General features: G+C 38.9%; 1 protein-coding gene across 4 annotated transcripts in view; it reads left to right on the top strand.

Moving 5' to 3' along the window:
* Positions 1–4,162: 4,162 nt before the first annotated feature.
* Positions 4,163–19,848, top strand: part of U2SURP (U2 snRNP associated SURP domain containing) — a 51,838-nt gene continuing 36,152 nt past the window's right edge. For 3 of the 4 annotated variants that reach the window (XM_029214415.1, XM_029214416.1, XM_029214414.1), the window contains exons 1-3: positions 4,163–4,291; positions 12,874–12,918; positions 14,259–14,390. In XM_029214415.1, coding sequence (XP_029070248.1) covers positions 4,247–4,291; positions 12,874–12,918; positions 14,259–14,390 — 222 coding nt within the window. In that variant the 5' untranslated portion in view covers positions 4,163–4,246. The remainder of the gene's footprint in view (positions 4,292–12,873; positions 12,919–14,258; positions 14,391–19,848) is intronic. The other variant, XM_029214417.1, reaches the window with a different exon arrangement.

Genomic DNA, 19,848 nt, shown 5'->3' with positions numbered 1-19,848 from the left:
GATGTTGCCCTCTGCTCATTGTTGTGACTTGCGCTGGGCACCTTCAGTCCTCCTTTGTCACACACACATACACACACACACACACAAACTTAGAAACACACATTTCCACAATACCCTATCTGGACCATCCTAGGTTTTACTCTATTGTTGATACAATAATTGTTACACAGTAAGGGTAACCTCCCCAGGATCAAAGCTAAAATAGCAATTTTTATTATCTTCAACATGTTACCAGACCATTCTTGGCCTATATGCTTTCTGACACTGTTTTGTTTTTTGTTTTTTTTTGCGGTACGCAGGCCTCTCACTGTTGTGGCCTCTCCCGTTGCGGAGCACAGGCTCCGGGGGCGCAGGCTCAGCGGCCATGGCTCACGGGCCCAGCCGCTCTGCGGCATGTGGGATCTTCCCGGACCGGGGCACGAACCCGCGTCCCCTGCACAGGCAGGCGGACTCTCAACCACTGCGCCACCAGGGAAGCCCCTGACACTGTTTTTTATATACTTCTTACCTCCTTACATCCTGGGCATTGTAGTTAAAAAAAATTCCACTGCTAATTACTATTGTCAAAGGAATTCTATATATCATCAATAAGTACATTTTTTTTGCTGGGGGGGGAGAAAAGGGAGAAGCTGTTATTGCCACTGAAATTTAACTTGTCAGGGTAGCATTGTGGGGTGGGGCAGGCGATCAGGTTAATCAGAAAGAATCTTCCAGTCCACACAGACCACACCCTCCTTGGAGGCTGTTACCTATCCCTAGAAGCGGCTAGGATCTCTCAGCAGATAAGCTAAGTTGGATTTTTACCTCTCCCTTCCTCCCTTTTATCTGCTTTCTGCAGAACCTGGCACATGCTAGAAATTCAGTAACTGCCAAATGAACAAATGGATGGGATTGTCCTTTCACCAACCTATATCCTGAAGCCTAAAGAGCAGGGAGAGCTGCTTAAACATTCTCTAGAAAGAAAGTGCCACCAAGTAGGAGCGGTTCACTGGCACAATAGAGGAGATGTTAGCCTTAGGGCAATCATTTTTTAGGTCTCTACCTTTCAATGTGTGTACTGTGAAATGCTGCTATTGTTGCAGCCTCTCCACTCCATCTTTTCCTCCCCCCCTTAATTTAAAAGAAATCGAAACATTTTGGGAGGCCCTTAAAAGTAAATGGGCCCTAGGCACTGCGCCTTCTGTGCCTAACGGGTAAGTCTGTTCTTGGTGCCGGGGGACTGATTGTTAAATATTTTGATCATTACCCCTGCTGAGACTTACATGGTACATGAGAAGTAGATAACTCATAGGTCTACAAGCAGGCCTGTGTGGGGCACTTGTCCACCATGTGTGGCGAAGCCCTGGACCCCCTTCCCAAGAGCTCCCTGTGGCTCACCTCCACTGGATTGTTCCCAGACTTGCCCATTTTTCAAGAAAAACTGGAAATCCTGAGTAGAAAAAAGTCAAGTCTCCCAATTAAAAAATGATCAAAATTCAAAGAAAAAACCCTCCCTGCTTGAGCCAAACAAAACACCTCTGAGGACTGCATCTGGCACTACTTTGTAATCTCGGTCAAATGTAGCTTTGGGGAGAACCCTTGCAAACAGATGACAGGTGTAGGACTAGAGAACCAACACGCCAGGGAGAGAAGAATGGTATGGGTTCAGCGTGATTGTAAAAAAGTAATACTAATTGCAGTAAATTGTATGATTTTCTTACTCTTCATGTGTAGTCACTTGGCAATAATAATTGTGAATCTAATTAAAAATTTCAGGTTCTGTAAACTTCCATTCGTATTCATATTCATGCCCTTTCATCCTCCTTGATTTGTGGCTTGAGTAACAGGGCCACAACTTAACATGTACCTATTGAGGAGAACTCTGATCTGAATCGTGATTGTGAGTTTTTAAGAGTGTACTTAATTAGGCCTTAATAAAAGCCTATGTACCATTTCTAGTCAGGTCATATTTGTTTGACTTCCTTTGGGGCTTTACTGTATGAAAAAGAAGAGAGAGAAGAAGTCTATGTTCCTTTATGTTCAAGTCTTTAGGAGTAAACATTTAATAAAAATGATTTTTATGTGAAGTAGGACTTTAGGGATCTAAATGAAAAGTATGTATATATTCACTTTACAGTGACAAAGTCAGCCTGCAGCATTGCCAGAACATGACTAGGCACGGCCAAGCCCACAATTCTCCCTTCATCTCAGCTGATGATTTCATTTTCTAATCCTAGATTGTAAACAGACAATGAAGATCTGGTGCGATGAGCATCTTGAGTGCGAAACAGGTTCCTATGGTAACAGAAGCAGAGTCTCTTTCTTAGGCTTGGTAGGGGAGGGAGGTCTGTAAGTCTTCCTGGAGGAAGGGATATCTTCAATAAGAGTATAAAAAGAAATCGATTAGCCTTCAATTAGCGGTCAGGACAAGGGTAGTGGGGAGAAGCCCAGAAGTGAAAAAAGCTGGTCTCGAAAATAAATTCAGCAGGACTGGAGATTCTAAAGCATCATTCCATTTCAAGTATAGCACTTGTTACTTTCTGACCATTCCTTGTTTGCTTATTTGTTTACTGTCTGTTCTTCTACCCCCATCCCCTCACACAGAACAGGAGCCCTACCTGGCCTGCTGATTCCTCAGCCTGGCACATACGACTGTTAGTCTTTCCATGTGTCAGATCCAGCTTCCCTCATCACCACGCCAACCTCCCCTCCCTCTCCCCCCCAACACCATCCAACAGACAAAATTCTACTTCCTCAGAGTTGGCTCAAATGCATCCTTCTCTGTGAAACCTCCCCCCAACACTTTGCCCAACCCCTACCTTTAGAATTAATTCTTTCAGGGTTCCCACAGCTAATGACCCTTCCTTGCAGCATAAATTGAATTCTACAGCGTTAGTTTGCTGTTCCCTTCTCTCCCCTATTCCTCATTAAATCTTTTTTTTTGTTCCTCATTAAATCTTAAATCATATGAAGATAATGTGTTTCAGGCATCTCTGTGAGCCTCTCAACATTTCGTGCAGGCTTTTACACACAAAACGGGCTCAAAAATATTTTGAATAAATGAATTCAGGAGAAGGTCATGAACCCTTCTTCCTCCCTTCCCCCAGTGATCAGAGCAACCTCTTAAAATCTGACCACATCACAGCCCTACTTAACTAACTGTGTTGAGGGCCGCTCTTCATCCTTGGAATAGAATTCTAATTCCCTAAGCACACTGGTTACCTCAGGGCCCTGTGTGAGCTTGCTCCCAACCACTTCTCCAGCCACGTCGATTCCCAAAACCTGGTCTAATAAAATGGGACTGCTTAACGTGACTGGGCTGTCCTGATTCATGCCACCAGGCTTTTATTTCAACGACTCCCTCTGCTTGGAAAGCCCTTTCCATTTTCCTTGCCTGGTTTGGCTCAGGAATGACCTCAAGCAAGCTTTCCTTCTTTGACTATAGATCCTATTAAGAATTTAAAAAACCAAAACCCCAAAAGCTAAGTACAGAAAGGTTTATGGCGCTCCCCTCCATTTATGTGATTAAAAATGAAAAAACCGTAAAATGTAATTCTTAAATGACACACAACTTACATGGATGCTAGATTTAGAATACCATCTGTTTATGATTTTTCTTTCATTCACCCTCTCTCTGCATGTAGCCGTTTTGACCCAGAGTCTATCCGATAACCCTACTGCCGGAATCTCAGGTTGGGTCAAAAGCTTCCCTCCTCCGCTTCCGGACACCACTCTATTTTAAATTAACTTGAACAGACTGCAAGTTTGCCTTTCCCACTAGGGTGTGAGCGACAGAGGTGGCGCTAACACCATCTCTGTCCACGGAGCGCCGGACCCCGGTCGGCTCCAGATTTATTTTCTGAGTTGAAGTAAAGGCTCCTCCCCCGCTGACGACGCATTTTTTCTTTAAGAAGACTTTCCCTCCTCGCCCAGCAAGTGCAACTGGCTCGCACCTACCAAGGGTTGGTGCTGGAAAAAGAGTGAGCTATCGACCGGCCCAGAAAGCCAGGACGAGAAGATTCTCTAAATTCTCGGGCCCAATAACGCGACACGCGACACAGACGCCCCCCAATATTCAGCGGAATGGGCGAGCCCGGGAAATGACCAACACCGAAGTCACGTGGCGAAGCTCCTCTTGAATTTCGCCAAGTCGGCAGTCGACTATTCGGTCTTGCACGCGCCTCAGGCGGGCTCCGCTGAGATCGAGTCTTTCGGCGCTCGACTCGCCCGCGCTGCTGCCGCTGCCGAAGGAGGGGCAAAGCTCAAGATGGCGGACAAAACGCCAGGCGGCTCTCAGAAGGCCAGTTCAAAGGTAATTTCTTAGAGGACTTAGTAAGTCAGTGAGTGTATCACTGTCGTCTGGGGACTACAGACGCTTCTGGCCAGAGGGAGGAGATTGGGGTGGGGGTCCGCGTTCTGGTCGCGATGGTAGGCCGGGCGCAGGCGTACCGTGGTGCGCAGGTTGAGAGGCCTGGTATCTTCCCTTAGTCCCAGCCTGGATTCGGCTCGAGACTGGCGGGCCCAGGGCGGGTGGCGTGAGTAGTTCGGCTCCCGCTTAGAACTGGAGTGAAATCAGTGATTTGGACTGAGGTCTGAAGTCGGGAAAACGCGCCCCTGTATTTCAGCTTACTGAGCTCTGAGGCCGCGGGACAGAGCCTGGGAGAGGCGGGAATCGCTTCCCGGTGCTTAAGTGTCTGCCTCTGTTTCCTCGGCTCTTTGGGTTTGGTTCTCGCACGCTTTCGGCCTCGCTCAATTTCCTTCACGTCCTCCAGGGAATAAATAATCTCTAGGGCCGCAAATTGTGAGGGGAGGACCAATAGTGGAAGGAAGCGGGGTGGGAAGTGCAGTTCTCCTTTGCGGTGATGCCTCGCCAAGGTTAATGCTACGCTCTACACGTGGTCTTAGCTCACATAAGAGGAAGTGTAAAATGAGCCCTTCTTTGGAGGGCTCGTTTTCGAGGACTCGGGGTCTTCCGCTTCTTCTGAAAGGAAAACTTTCATAGACTTGGAAGCCACCTAAGATTAGTAAATTGCTTTTGAGTTTACAGGGAACCGTATGCACGTATTGTGAAACCACTGAGCTGTAGAAGTCGTTTAGCGTTAGTTAGGTTGTGATTAGCATCAGTTCGTAAATTGCCATCCTGGACGGGTCACTTAATCGTTTTTTGCTTTGAGTTTTTCATTTCCAACACGATATTAAAAGTAATAGTGCCCGAAGTAGTTGTTAAGCTTTTTGATGCTGATGCAAGAAGTGTAATACTTAAAGGTTCTAAGGGCTTACATCTTAAAGAGTGTGTATGATAGTAAGTAGGTTATGAGGAAGTTACGTTTATGGTAGAGGGGTCTAGTCTTGTGTGTACAGTTTGTTCTGGGAAACGTAAGCTATTATACACCTGCTTTCTCAGTTTCTATTAAATCATAGTCTTTATGCCATTTGGTGAATGATGTTTATACTTAGTTCGTAATTAGTAATGGATTTACCAGAAATCTTTTAGTTATGTAGAAACTGTGGTAGAGGGCCAGTCTTGGCTGCTTTACAACCTGCGTTCACTCCTTGTTTGTTTCTCCCCTCCCCAGTACATTTCTCCTTCGTGAGGAGGGGCTCACCAGGTTGGGTACATGACTGCCCGCTTCCTCAGCGGACTCTGACAAAAACAGCCCTGCTTACTATTAGGGAACTGTTACTAAAGCTAGTGCATCCATAAAATTCATGCACAAGTCTCACTATTTTTGTTTCTACTCAAAGTAATATTTTAAGTGTCTTCTGTTTGAGGCTTTGGCTTACATTGGAAACATATTAATGTATATATATGTTCAGGCCTCCTTCTCTAGTAGTACTTCTCGCGGTTGTGACTGTGTGGCTATTTCCTGTAAGTAAATTGTTGGATCTTCCAGTAATCTTTTTAGTTTATATTGCTTTAGATTATAATCAGTTGATGCTGTTAAGAGATTTCCTACCGATGTCTGTAAAATATCTCAGGAGGGTGCATGATGTAGTGGAGAGATTATGGATTTTGATAACAAACAAAAGGTATTTGGATTCAAATCCTGACTTGGTAATAAATTATATTTGCGATATCAAGGGAAATTGCTTAAACTTTTCAGCTTCAATTTCCTTGTTTGTAATATGGACATAATCCCTTTTCTACAGGGTTGATGTAAGGGTTAAATGAGTGAATATCTATAAAGTACATAAAAAAACTTAGTTCCTTTCCTCTCCCCTTTGTTCTTAGAGGAAGTAAAAAGTACTTACTTTTCAAAATGTCAGGCTAAATTCTAATCCTGAGATTTAGAATCTGTTATCAGTTATCATAATGACTGCTCAGATTACTGCTTTCTATTTCTAACACAAGTCCAGAATTTATTGGAGAGAGTATAAGATCATTTTGGTTAATATGACAGTGTTTGGAATTTCTAGCCTTTGATCTCTGTTTTGATTTCTTCCTCTGGGGAGTGCAGATGAGTGACATATTCTACCATACAGATGGAGTAAAATATTCTTTAGTTTCATGTTCATTCTTACTCTTTGATAGTTAAATTCCCATTGCTGTGGGTAGGGATGCTTGTTAATCGTATTTGTAGACCCTGAGGAAAATGTTAATTTTTAAATGTACAAGAGGATGTAATGTACAGCATGGTGACTATAGTTAATAATACTGTACTGCATATTTGAAAGCTAAGAAGAGAGTAGATCTTAAAATTTCTCATCACAAGAAGAAAAAACTCTGTAACTATGTTTGGTGATGGCTATTAACTAGACTTATTGTGATGAAATTTCTGCAGTGTATACAAATACTGAAACATTATGTTGTATACCCAAAACTAATAGTGTTGTATGTCATTTATACCTCAGTAAAAAAAAGTGGAGCTAATTGAGGTAATTTAAGGTATTGAGATAATTTAACAAATAAAATGTATAATAGGGTTTTTTGCTATTGACAATGGCAAAATTATTTGATGTGTCTTAATTACAAAATGAAGAGATTAAATTAGATAACCTCTACAGTTTCTTTTAGCTTTAAAAATTACATTTTAAGTTTGTATAGTCAAATGATTTAACCTTTATGTGTAGTTGTCCCTGATGAAGAGACCCTTTATTTTCTGTGTAATTTTGCTGTACTTTTTATTTTAAAGCCTGACAAATATAGAAATTCAGTAAATGTTTTAGGAATTAGCTAAAAATTTCCTGTGCATTTATTCTTGTATCACCAGACTAAAATGATGCTTTGGGGGAGAGGGGTACCATGTTGTAGCTTTGATTTTGGGAGGAGAGGCAAAGAGCCTATAATTGTTTGTTTAGAAAAATGTTAAATTTAATATATAAACTTAGAATTTAATTTATAAAAATTAATTTATTTTGATTGTAAGAGTTGTTTGCTCAGCACAATGAGGATATGAAGAGAACGTGGTATTCTCGTTCCCTCTGCAGCTCCTGTGCTGGTAGTACTACTAATATAATGGAATTGTGTGCCCTGTTATTTCACTCTGTGACAGTGCTTATTTTTTGCCATAGTGTCAAAAATTGGGTTAGAGAGGTAAATGAGCTAAGTAGGAAATACCGCTGGCTTCCTTGGACACCCAGTGCTAAATTGGTGTGGGAACTATTTTAATTGACTGCTGATTAACAAAAGTATTTCAGTTGTACGAAATATGTATTGATATAATGAGTATCCATTCAAGGCTTATCATCCTTAGGTATATATTACTGCTTGTGTACATTTTTTTGGTGGTACCTGAAGGTATGTAAGAATTAAATACGATCAAAAACTCCAAACAAAACACAAACCTTGAAAAATTAGGCTCTCTTGTTCTCCAGTTTTAGTTTAAACTGAATCTTTATTATGATATGGATGTAAGATAACCGTCTTATCTTAAAATATAAGGTGGTTAGTTTTCTGGGTGGAAGGCTGTGTTTTGGGGTGGAGAGAGGCATTAGGAACTTTTATTTTCTTGATTGGTGTCTTTTAGAAATTCGAGTATTTGTAGCACTGGTGCTCGAATATGACTGTTAATATGGTTTTAAAAATTTTCTATCTTATTGGATTGAATTATTTGTTTTCTGAAAGTCTAGCTTTTTTTTTTTTTTTTTTTTTTTTTTCCTCGGTACGCGGGCCTCTCACTGTTGTGGCCTCTCCCTTTGCAGAGCACAGGCTCCGGACTCGCGGGCTCAGCGGCCATGGCTCAGGGGCCCAGTTGCTCCGCGGCATGTGGGAGCATGTTGGGATCACGTGGGATCCTCCCGGACCGGGGCCCGAACCCGTGTCCCCTGCATCGGCAGGCGGACTCTCAACCACTGCGCCACCAGGGAAGCCCTGAAAGTCTAGTTTTTATTCTCTTCTAGTTTTTATTCCTGAAGCTTTTTTTTTCCTAGAAAGTATAATAAATTGACAAAAAATACTCATTTGCCAGTAAGGCAAATGAGAGGAGGGCTCATTTGGTATGCAAGTTGAAGACTCATGCCTCTTCTATCGCTTTTTACAAAGAACATCATTTTTGAAAAACAAAAACAAAAAAGAGCCCAAAACTTCCTACAGGATATTAAACTCAGAAATATTAATATTACAAATAATTTGCCTCTTGTACTGTTAAGTAGCTTTAACAGTTTATTGCAGATTGGACACATGCTAGATATTTTGCTGAAATAATTTTTTTTAAAAGCAAGATGCATTTGCCAATAGCAGTTGAGGCTATTTGGTACTGTTAGATGTCTCTTCCTTGAGCACTTAATTTTTTTCACCAGGCTTTCCTCATTTTAGATTACAGATCATTCAAAATGTACTTACAACTTTTCATGTGTTGGTAGTGTTTTGGATGTAATTTTAAGGATAATTTCAGGTTTATTATTTAACTCAATAGACTTGATGGCTTTTTTTGAGAGGTAGACTTTGGTTTGTCTTGGAAAGTGGTATTCAGCTAGGTAGCTGTTACTTGTTGCTGAGTGGACAGCTTAGTATGTTGATAGTGAGGAGTGCAATTTTGTTGTGTAGGTACTTGTTCCAACTTGGTACGTCAGCAAGTTTATTGAGGCTCCGTCACTTGCCAGATTTTGTTTGACTCTGAGGAAGAAAAAATTAAATAAGATGATAATCAGTTTTGGGGAACATGCTGTCTAGTGGAAAAAGAGTCAACACATGGATAGTTCAAAGCAGAGCCATCAGAAGCGTCTAAAACTTTAGGGAAAGAAATGACAGCTGGTTGATTGGAGGGTGGGGTGGGGAGGCTTCAGGAATAGAGGAGTTTGAGTCTTTTGAACAATGAACAGAGTTTTGAAGGGTAGACATAGAGGTATAAAAAAGAGATGGGTGAGGTAAAGAAAATAAATCACTGGCAAATGGATTGATACATGTTCTGGTTTAGCCAATGTATATAGGACATTTGCATAGGGATAAAAGTTTCTGAGACGGAAGGATAAGTTTGAGCTAAATCGTGGCGGCTTTAAAACTTATGGAATAAAATTAGAGAGCCATGGAAGATTCAAGGCAGGAAAGTCCTTTAGGAAAGCTCTTCTGGAGACATAGTTTAGGAAGAATTTGGGATTGAGGAGGATTAGTTTGAAGATTTTTGTAGTGCTGCTGATAAATATTAAAGATTGCTTCAAAAATCTCACCTCAGATACTCTTTGGGAAGCTTTTCTGACATCGTCCCCACTCCCACTAAGATTTGCTTGCCCTCTGTGCTCTGGTGGTATAGCCACACTGTTTTACTTGTCTCTCTTATTTATTAGCTCCTAAGAACATTTATATCTGATGTAAGGCACAGTACCAGTAAGTGGTTGCCCAGTAAATGGGTTGAATAAAGGGAAGATCTGAACCACAATAGTGTCTTTAGTAAAAACGGTCCCCAGAGAAGAGTTTCAGTAGAGGTGGGGTGAACAGAATTTGACTCAGTTGGTTATGGGGGAGAGGGAAGTAGTCAAGGATGACCCTGGTATAATGCTGCTGGCTAACACTCATTGAGCACTTTTATGTACCAAACACTGTTCTTAGTGCTTCACCTGTCTTTGTCCTTCACAACAATCCTATAAGGCAGGTGCTATTCAGCATTACAGGTGAAGGAACTAGGCCCAAGGTTACAAAGCTGGTAAGTGCTAAAAACAGGAAGTCTGATTCCAGAGTCTGTGCTCTTAACATTTTACTACTTCTGTATTATGACTGATTGAAAGTTACCATTCGGTGTCAGAAGTAAGAAGGTCAACGGGAGAAGCTGGTTTGGGAGGAAACTATATTTTATATATATAGGATGTGAGGAACTTGCAGATATTCAGGTGAAGATGTCCAGGAAGTTGTTTAAGAACAGATTGGAACCCAGGAGAGGCACCAAGGTTGAAGATAAGGAATTGGGAGTCATCTCAGCACAATAAAAGTGTTGATATGCTTCCTATGGGAGTGATTATTAAACTTGTGGAAATGTAAGTTGATGCTTTAGAGGATGTGAGGAGGAAGGAGGCAGATGGGAATGGAGAGCGGACTAGGCAGAGTGGAGGTGTTGGAGGAATGTTGCTGTGGTTAGCTTGCTAATTTGAAAACTCAGGTGTGGCGGTTTATCAATTGAAGTAAAGTAGGAGCAGCTGGAAAAAAAAAGTTTTATGGTATTGTTTAGTTGGCTTCACCTCTATCTCCTCAGCAGCCATCAGTATCATCCTTTTTTTTTCCCTTGCTGTCCTTCCCCACATCTGTACTATATCTGCTTTCTCAAACTTGAGATAAGTTTTTCTTGTGTCTGCTTCTTTATTGCCTCAAATCTCCCTTATTTTGCCTTTTCATTTCTTGCTTTTGGGTCTTTTCATTTGGATGAGGGATTGTGCTGTGGACTTCAGAAAATCTTTAAGCATCACTAATTTACTGTTCTTCAGTAAAAACATAAAACCCAAACCCAAGACAAATAACATAGTGCAGTTCCAGGTTAAGTAGAGGGGGAGACTCTTCAGAAGTAGTGTTACGTTTACTGATTACCTGGACCATTAGCTTTAAAAGTTGGTTATTCCTTTAAAATTTTTATTCACTACTCTTTCCATCTCTTTAACTGTTCTCAAGCCTAAAATTTCATTCTGATGCTGTGTAGCGTATCAGTGGAAAATGTTTGGTTTGCACTAAATATGACCATCTTAGGTTAATTGAAATCAGCTGATGCATCGTCCTAAGCCATGCTGTTATTTTTAAATCCTAGAAATGATGATTTGGATGTGGTGGCATAGATTAAAGAAAGGCTAGCACTTTCTTATCTGCTCTTTCGTGCTTATTCTTCTGGGTGAACTTCAGAATTATTTTTGGCAATCCCCCTTGTCCCCTTGCAGAGACTTCCCTTTAGGATTTTGAGCTGTGGAATGAAATTGCATTAAATGCATAAATAAATTTAGGTGTAGTTGACTTTGTCTTAATAATGAGTTTTCCCATCTAGGAATGTGATGAATCTTTTCAAAAGTTGACTTGAATAACAACCCTTTTGTGAAGTTTGTATTTTCTTCGCACAGGTGGTACATATTTCTTTAGTTGGTTTCTAGTTGTTTTATGTTTTTTCTCACTATTATGATTACCCTGTTATTTTTGTTACCTAGCAGGTTAACACTGGTATATTAGAAGGCAATTGAATTTTTTTTCCTCCTCAATTCACTCAGTCTCTTGACGGAACTTTTTATTTCTTTTTTTTTTTTTTTTTTTTTTTTTTTGCGGTACGCAGGCCTCTCACTGTTGTGGCTTCTTCCGTTGCGGAGCACAGGCTCCAGACGCGCAGGCTCAGCGGCCATTGCCCACGGGCCCAGCTACTCCAGGGCATGTGGGATCTTCCTGGAACGGGGCACGAACCCGTGTCCCCTGCACCGGCAGGCGGACTCTCAACCACTGCGCCACCAGGGAAGCCCCCTTTTTTTCTTTTTTAAGAGGAGTTATTTATTGTCTTGTATTTTTTAAGTGTCTGCAAATGGATGCATTTCAAACTGATTCAAAGTAGGTTTCACAGGGTTAAATTTAAATATAAAAAAATTTCTTTCATGCTACCTTGCCTTTTAGGAAAGGTTAGCAGGGAGAAGAAAGTGAAATAGGAGGGACACAGTAAAAGTTGGGGACAGAAAAAAGATGGGTAGAAAGAATGGAGATGGCTGGTGGCTCAGTGCTTGGTTGTCTTGGGCTGATTTTGCCTAGGGTCCAGTATGGAGCTCAGAGGAATAAACTGATTCAGTATGAAAATCCAATCAGCTGTTCTTAGCCTTATGTTTCAACAAGATAAGTAAAGCAGTACTGTGTGGACCCATGGGAATCTTATTGGCTTTTATCTACATCATACAAATCTTCAATTTTTTCTTAAAAATGAATATATTGTCTTGTGCATTACATTTGAAATCTAGAACTGGGAGCTAGGATCGATGAGGTACTTGTGATGTCAAGATTCTTGATTTCACTTTTAATACTTAAATATATATATAAAATAAGTAAAATCTCACTACCCAATACCTTGAAAAATAAAAACAACTCAGTGCCAGAGTTAAATTCTGGGCCTCCAATTAAGATTTCAGAAAGATAACCACATATTATTTATTTAGTTAATAGTGTTATAGCTTGGCTTCTTCATCCTTAGCTGCATAGTGAAAAATCAAATAAATTATTATATGCCATATGTAATCTGAAATTTAGATCAATTAAAACAAAATCAGGTGAAACTTTCACACTTGACCTTATTGGAAAGTGCCATTATTTGAAGACTGAACTTGACTGACACATTTATTTTGTATCACAATTTTTTTTTTGTAAGTCAGAGATTGCCTTTGTTTGGTTTTATTAGCTGAGAAGAAATTGCCACAAGTTTGGAAAGATTGTCTGTGTAACACAAGAAATACTTGTTTTGTTAGCATAATACATTTTCTGATTATTTAAATGTTGGCTTTTATTTTTAATGCTTGCAGACCAGATCATCAGATGTTCATTCATCTGGATCTTCAGATGCCCATGTGAGTATAAAAGGCAATCGTTGTCTTTTTTCCTTAAAAGTTAATTTCTTATTGTATATATCCCTACTTGATATGTCCCTTATGATTTTACTTGATAAATAAATATGATTGCGTTGTATGTGCATATTTAACCTTTTTTGCTAGATGTTCTGTGTTTTTTTTGTGTTCTGTTATTCAGGTAAGTTGGCCCCTCAAACCATGTTAGAAACCAAGTGTGTATATTTCCCTTTTTTTTTTTTTTACTGTGCTTGTAAAATTTTGTACATACATAGGTGTGTGTGCTTATACATTTTTTTAAACAAGTTTTGCGTTATACACATTTCTTTTCACAGTGCACAGTACACCTATTGCAAATCCCTGCAAGTCAACAGATACAGCTCTACTCTAGTCTTTCTAATGGTATCTTAATGTTCCACGGGGGAGGTGCAATTATTTATTAAGCTATTTCTCTGTTGATGGGCATAGACGATTTGTTTCAAGCTTTTTGACATTTTGAATAATACTGCGATAAACTTTCCTTTACATGTGTTACTATAGCAGTGCTAAAAGTGTGGTCTTCAGACCCGTGGGGTTGCTGAGAATTTTTCAGGGTGGCTGAATTCACAACTATTTTGTAATAACACTAAGACATCATTTGCCATCATTGTGTTGACATTTGCACTAATGGTGCAAAAACAATTGATGGGTAAATTGTTGGCACCTTAGCATGAATCAAGGCAATGTCGCCAAAATGTGCTAGTAGTCATTGTGTTCTTCCCCTCCAGACACAGTAAAAATATTCTAGTTTCACTTAAGAATCTTCTTGATGAAGCAGTAAAAATTATTAATATTAAATCTTGTCCTTGTGTATGAGTGTTTTTAACGTTCTGTGTGATGAAATGGGAGACACATATAAGGCACTTCTGGTTGCCAAAGTGTGGTGTTTGTCTTGAGGAAAAGTATAATACTTGTGGGATTGTTTAAGTTGTGGAATAAAACTGGCTCCTTCTTTCATGGAATACCATTTTTACTTGAAGGTACAACTGACAGACAAACTGTGGTTAGTCAGACTTGGGTGTTTGGCAGATATTTTCTTGAAAATGAAGGAAACTAACCTGTTCTTTTAAGGAAAACAACTATTTGTTAGTGATATAAAATTTGATCTTTCAAGTGCAAGTTAGAATTATTGAAAACTTCCTGTACTTAAGAACTTTTCTGATGAAATCAGAGGTATTAAGGGATAATTAGTGAAATATTTTGATAGTGTAAAATGAAGTTTGTCAATATTTGGACATTTGGGTTGATTCTAGTTTCAGTACTACATGTATGATTTTTAAAAATTCGTTTTCCTTTTCTTGAAGATGGATGCATCTGGACCCTCAGATAGTGATATGCCAAGTCGGACACGACCTAAGAGCCCAAGAAAGCATAATTATAGGAATGAAAGTACCCGTGAAAACGTTTGTGACTCTCCTCATCAGAATCTCTCAAGAGTAAGTATTGATAAAGATAAGAAAGGATAGATAATGATTTTGATCTGCCCTTGATTGAATTTGGTAGTTGAATATCTTGGTTTTGTGCTTGTTGTTTCATCTTGTACTATTTGAAAATAGCATTCATTATTCTATTTGGGTTAACAATAAATTCAAACTCATCTAAGGAAATGTTTTTTAGCTCATATGTAAGATATGTTTCATTTAAAAATTTTAATTTTATTTTAAAAAACCAAGGAGTGTTTTGAATGTAAAATGGTTAATAGATTTATTGTTCTCCCCTTATGCCAAACATTTACTGAACCAAGTGCCAGAGGCCAGTCACTGGAAATACACAGATGATTAAAACACACTTCTTGTTCTCAGCTTATACGTAGTCCCAGCCTGGGAAGCTAACAGGAGCAGGTGCTGTTCACTCTGGTCAGTGCAGTTCCCAGGGTGCTGCAAGCACCCAGAGAAGGAGCATCTTCACTGCCTGTATCTGCAAAGTACTCTCGTGTTCTTTTAGTCTTTTTTTAATTTCAAATAATGTTTTCTTTGGAAATTTGGAAAATATAAGGAGGACAGTCATTACCAGCCAGTATTGGTATTGATAACACTTTATTTTCTTGTTTAATATTTTTAAGCATAAATATATTTTTACTTTGCTGAGGTCCATTTTACAGGAACACATTTTAAAAGATTCTTCAGGTCTAATTTTTTTTAATTTTAGGAAAAACTCTGTAAACAAACTTTAATGGGTGATTATATTTTTTGAGTAAGTATTCCATAATTTTCTTAACCATTTCTCTCTTAGGTGTCTAAGTTTGGCTCTTAGGATATAAATAAAATTGAGGACAAAAATTTTGCTTTGTAAAATTATGTTTCTTATTGAATTTGTATGTAATTTTACCATTTGTTTAAACTTCAGCAGTTGAAATCAAAGGTGCTGAATGATGGCAGAACATTTTCCTTTCTATTTTGGGAAAAAATTTACTTTGAGTGTGTTTGTGAAACCCAGTATTGACTTTTGAGTTATGAACTGCTTTGTTTTTTTTAAAGGGATTTTAATGTAACCTTGAAGTAGTTTGCAGCAATATTACTTTTCCATTTTGTATCTTGCCAAGGGCAAGCCTGCTTAATAACCAAGTGATTGATAGTTTAATTTCATAATTGGTTAACTTCTCATTTTGGTAGGTGAGAGAGAAACCTTCAGATTTCAACTGCAGATTAATATTTTGCGCTGTATTTTTGAATTTTATTTAATTTATTGTTTTATACAGCAGGTTCTTATTAGTTATCCATTTTATACATATTAGTGTATATATGTCAATCCCAAACTCCCAATTCATCACACCACCACCACCCATCACCACTTTCCACCCTTGGTGTCCATACGTTTGTTCCCTACATCTGTGTTTCAATTTCTGCCCTGCAAACCAGTTCACCTGTACCATTTTTCTAGGTTCCACATATATGTATTAATATATGATATTTGTTTTTCTCTTTCTGACTTACTTCACTCTGTATGACAGTCTCTAGATCCATCCACATCTCTACGAATGACCCAGTTTTGTTCCATTTTATGGCTGAGTAATATTCCATTGTATGTATGTGCCATGTCTTCTTTATCCATTCGTCTGTCGGCGGGCATTTAAGTTGCTTCCGTAACCTGGCTATTGTAAATAGTGCTGCAGTGAACATTGGGGTGCATGTGTGTTTTTGAATTATGGTTTTCTCTGGGTATATGCCCAGTAGTGGGATTGCTGGGTCATATGGTAATTCTGTTTTTAGTTTTTTAAGGAACCTCCATACTGTTCTCCATAGTGGCTGTATCAATTTACATTCCCACCAACAGTGCAAGAGGGTTCCCTTTTCTCCACACCCTCTCCAGCATTTGTTGTTTGTAGATTTTCTGATGATGCCCATTCTAACTGGTGTGAGGTGATACCTCATTGTAGTTTTGATTTGCATTTCTCTAGTAATTAGTAATGTTGAGCAGCTTTTCATGTGCTTCTTGGCCATCTGTATGTCTTCTTTGGAGAAATGTCTATTTAGGTCTTCTGTCCATTTTTTGATTGGGTTGTTTTTTTTTTTAATATTGAGCTGCATGAGCTGTTTATATATTTTGGAGATTAATCCTATGTCCATTGATTTTGTTTGCAAATATTTTCTCCCATTCTGAGGGTTGTCTCTTCGTCTTGTTTGTAGTTTCCTTTGCTTTGCAAAAGTTTGTAGTTTCCTTGCTTTAAGGTTCATTAGGTCCCATTTGTTTACTTTTGTTTTTATTTCCATTACTCTAGGAGGTGGATCAAAAAAGATCTTGCTGTGATTTATGTCAAAGAGTGTTCTTTCTATGTTTTCCTTTAAGAGCTTTATGGTGTCTGGTCTTATATTTAGGTCTCTAATCCATTTTGAGTTTATTTTTGTGCATGGTGTTAGGGAGTATTCTAATTTCATTCTTTTACATGTAGCTGTCCAGTTTTCCCAGCACCATTTATTAAAGAGACTGTCTTTTCTTCATTGTATATCCTTGCCTCCTTCGTCATAGATTAGTTGACCACAGGTGCTTGGGTTTATCTCTGGGCTTTCTATCCTGTTCCATTGATCTATGTTTCTGTTTCTGTGCCCATACCATACTGTCTTGATTACTGTAGCTTTGTAGTACAGTCTGAAGTCAGGGAGTCTGATTCCTCCAGTTTCGTTTTTTTCCCCTCAAGACTGCTTGGGCTGTTTGGGGCCTTTTGTGTCTCCATACAGATTTTAAGATTTTTTTTTCTAGTTCTGTAAAAAATGCCATTGGTAATTTGTTAGGGATTGCATTGAAGCTATAGATTGCTTTGGGTAGTATAGTCATTTTCACAATATTGATTGTTCCGATCCAAGAACATGGTATATCTCTCCATCTGTTTGTATCATCTTTAATTTCTTTCATCAGTGTCTTATAGTTTTCTGCATACAGGTCTTTTGTCTCCCTAGGTAGGTTTATTCTTAGGTATTTTATTCTTTTTGTTGCAGTGGTAAATGGGAATGTTTCCTTAATTTCTCTTTCAGATTTTTCATCATTAGTGTATAGGAATGCAAGAGATATCTGTGCATTAATTTTGTATCCTGCAACTTTACCAGATTCATTGCTTAGCTCTAGTAGTTTTCTGGTGGCATGTTTAGGATTCTCTCTGTATAGTATCATGTCATCTGCAAACAGTGACAGTTTTACTTCTTCTTTTCCAATTTGTATTTCTTTTTCTTCTCTGATTGCTGTGGCTAGGACTTTTAAAACTATGTTGAATAATAGTGGCGAGAGTGGACATCCTTGTCTTGTTCCTGATCTTAGAGGAAATGCTTTCAGTTTTTCACCATTGAGAATGATGTTTGCTGTGGGTTTGTCATATATGGCCTTTATTATGTTGAGGTAGGTTCCCTCTATGCCCACTCTCTGGATAGTTTTTATCATAAATGGGTGTTGAATTTTGTCAGAAGCTTTTTCTGCATCTATTGAGATGATCATATGGTTTTTCTTCTTCAGTTTGTTAACATGGTGTATCACATTGATTGATTTGTGTATATTGAAGAATCCTTGCATCCCTGGGATAAATCCCACTTGATCGTGGTGTATGATCCTTTTAATGTGTTGTTGGATTCTGCTTGCTAGTATTTTGTTGAGGATTTTTGCATCTATGTTCATCAGTGATATTGGTCTGTAGTTTTCTTTTTTTGTAGCATGTTTGTCTGGTTTTGGTATCAGGGTGATGGTGGCCTCCTAGAATGAGTTTGGGAGTGTTCCTTCCTCTGCAATTTTTGGAAGAGTTTGAGAAGGATGGGTGTTGGCTCTTCTCTAAATGTTAGATAGAATTCACCTGTGGAACCATCTGGTCCTGGACTGTTGTTTGTTGGAAGATTTTTAATCACAGTTTCAATTTCATTACTTGTGATTGGTCTGTTCATGTTTTCTGTTTCTTCCTGGTTCAATCTTGGAAGGTTATACCTTTTGAAAAATTTGTCCATTTCTTCCAAGTTGTCCATTTTATTGGCGTAGAGTTGTTGTAGTAGTCTCTTAGGATGCTTCGTCTGTTGTAACTTCCCCTTTTTCATTTCTAATTTTATTGATTTGAGTCCTCTTCCTCTTTTTCTTGATGAGTCTGGCTAATGGTTTATCAATTTTATTTATCTTCTCAAAGAACCAGCTTTTAGTTTTATCGATCTTTGCTATTGTTTTCCTTGTTTCTATTTCATTTATTTCTGCTCTGACCTTTATGATTTCTTTCCTTCTGCTAACTTTGGGTTTTGTTTGTTCTTCTTTCTCTAGTTCCTTTAGGTGTAACGTTAGGTTGTTTATTTGACGTTTTTCTTGTTCTTGAGGTAGGCTTGAATTGCTATAAACTTCCCTCTCAGAACTGCTTTTGCTGCATCCCATAGGTTTTGGATCGAGGTTTTCATTGTCATTTGTCTCTAGGTATTTTCTGTTTGGATGATCTGTCCAATAGTGTAAGTGAGGTGTTGAAGTCCCCCACTATTATTGTGTTACTGTCGATTTCCACTTTTATAGCTGCTAGCAGTTGCCTTATGTATTGAGATGCTCCTGTGTTGGGTGCATATATATTTATAATTGTTATCTCTTCTTCTTGGATTGATCCCTTGATCCTTATGTAATGTCCTTCCTTGTCTCTTGTAAGATTATTTTAAAGTCTATTTGGTCTGATATGAGTATTGCTACTCCAGCTTTCTTTTGATTTCCATTTGCATGGAATATCTTTTTCCATCCCCTCACTTTCAGTCTGTATGTTGTCCCTAGGTATGAAGTGGGTCTCTTGTAGACAGCATCTGTATGGGTCTTGTTTTTGTATCCATTCAGCCAGCCTGTGTCTTTTCGTTGGAGCATTTAATCCATTCACGTTTAAGGTAATTATCGAAATGTATGTTCCTATGACCATTTTCTTAATTGTTTTGGGTTTGTTTTTGTAGGTCCTTTTCTTCATTTGTGTTCCCCACTTAGAGAAGTTCCTTTAGCATTTGTTGTAGAGCTGGTTTGGTGGTGCTGAATTCTCTTAGCTTTTGCTTGCCTGTAAAGCTTTTGATTTCTCCATCGAATCTGAACGAGATCCTTGCGGGGTAGAGTAATCTTGGTTGTAGTTTCTTCCCTTTCACCACTTTAAGTATATCATGCCACTGCCTTCTGGCTTGTAGAATTTCTGCTGAGGAATCAGCTGTTAACCTTATGGGAGTTCCCTTGTATGTTATTTGTCACTTTTCCCTTGTTGCTTTCAGTAATTTTTCTTTGTCTTTAATTTTTGCCAATTTGATTACTATGTGTCTTGGCCTGTTTCTCCTTGGGTTTATCCTTCCTGGGACTCTCTGCTCTTCTTGGACTTAGGTGGCTGTTTCCTTTCCCATGTTAGGGAAGTTTTCACCTATAATCTCTTCAGATATTTTCTGGGGTCCTTTCTCTCTCTCTTCTCCTTCTGGGACCTCTGTAATCGAA

Source organism: Monodon monoceros, unplaced genomic scaffold (assembly GCF_005190385.1).
Source record: "Monodon monoceros isolate NGI ecotype Baffin Bay Population unplaced genomic scaffold, NGI_Narwhal_1 Super_Scaffold_11, whole genome shotgun sequence".
NCBI lineage: Eukaryota > Metazoa > Chordata > Mammalia > Artiodactyla > Monodontidae > Monodon > Monodon monoceros.
The sequence above is the reverse complement of the archived record's forward strand: the minus strand, read 5'-3'. Positions and strand labels throughout refer to the sequence as shown.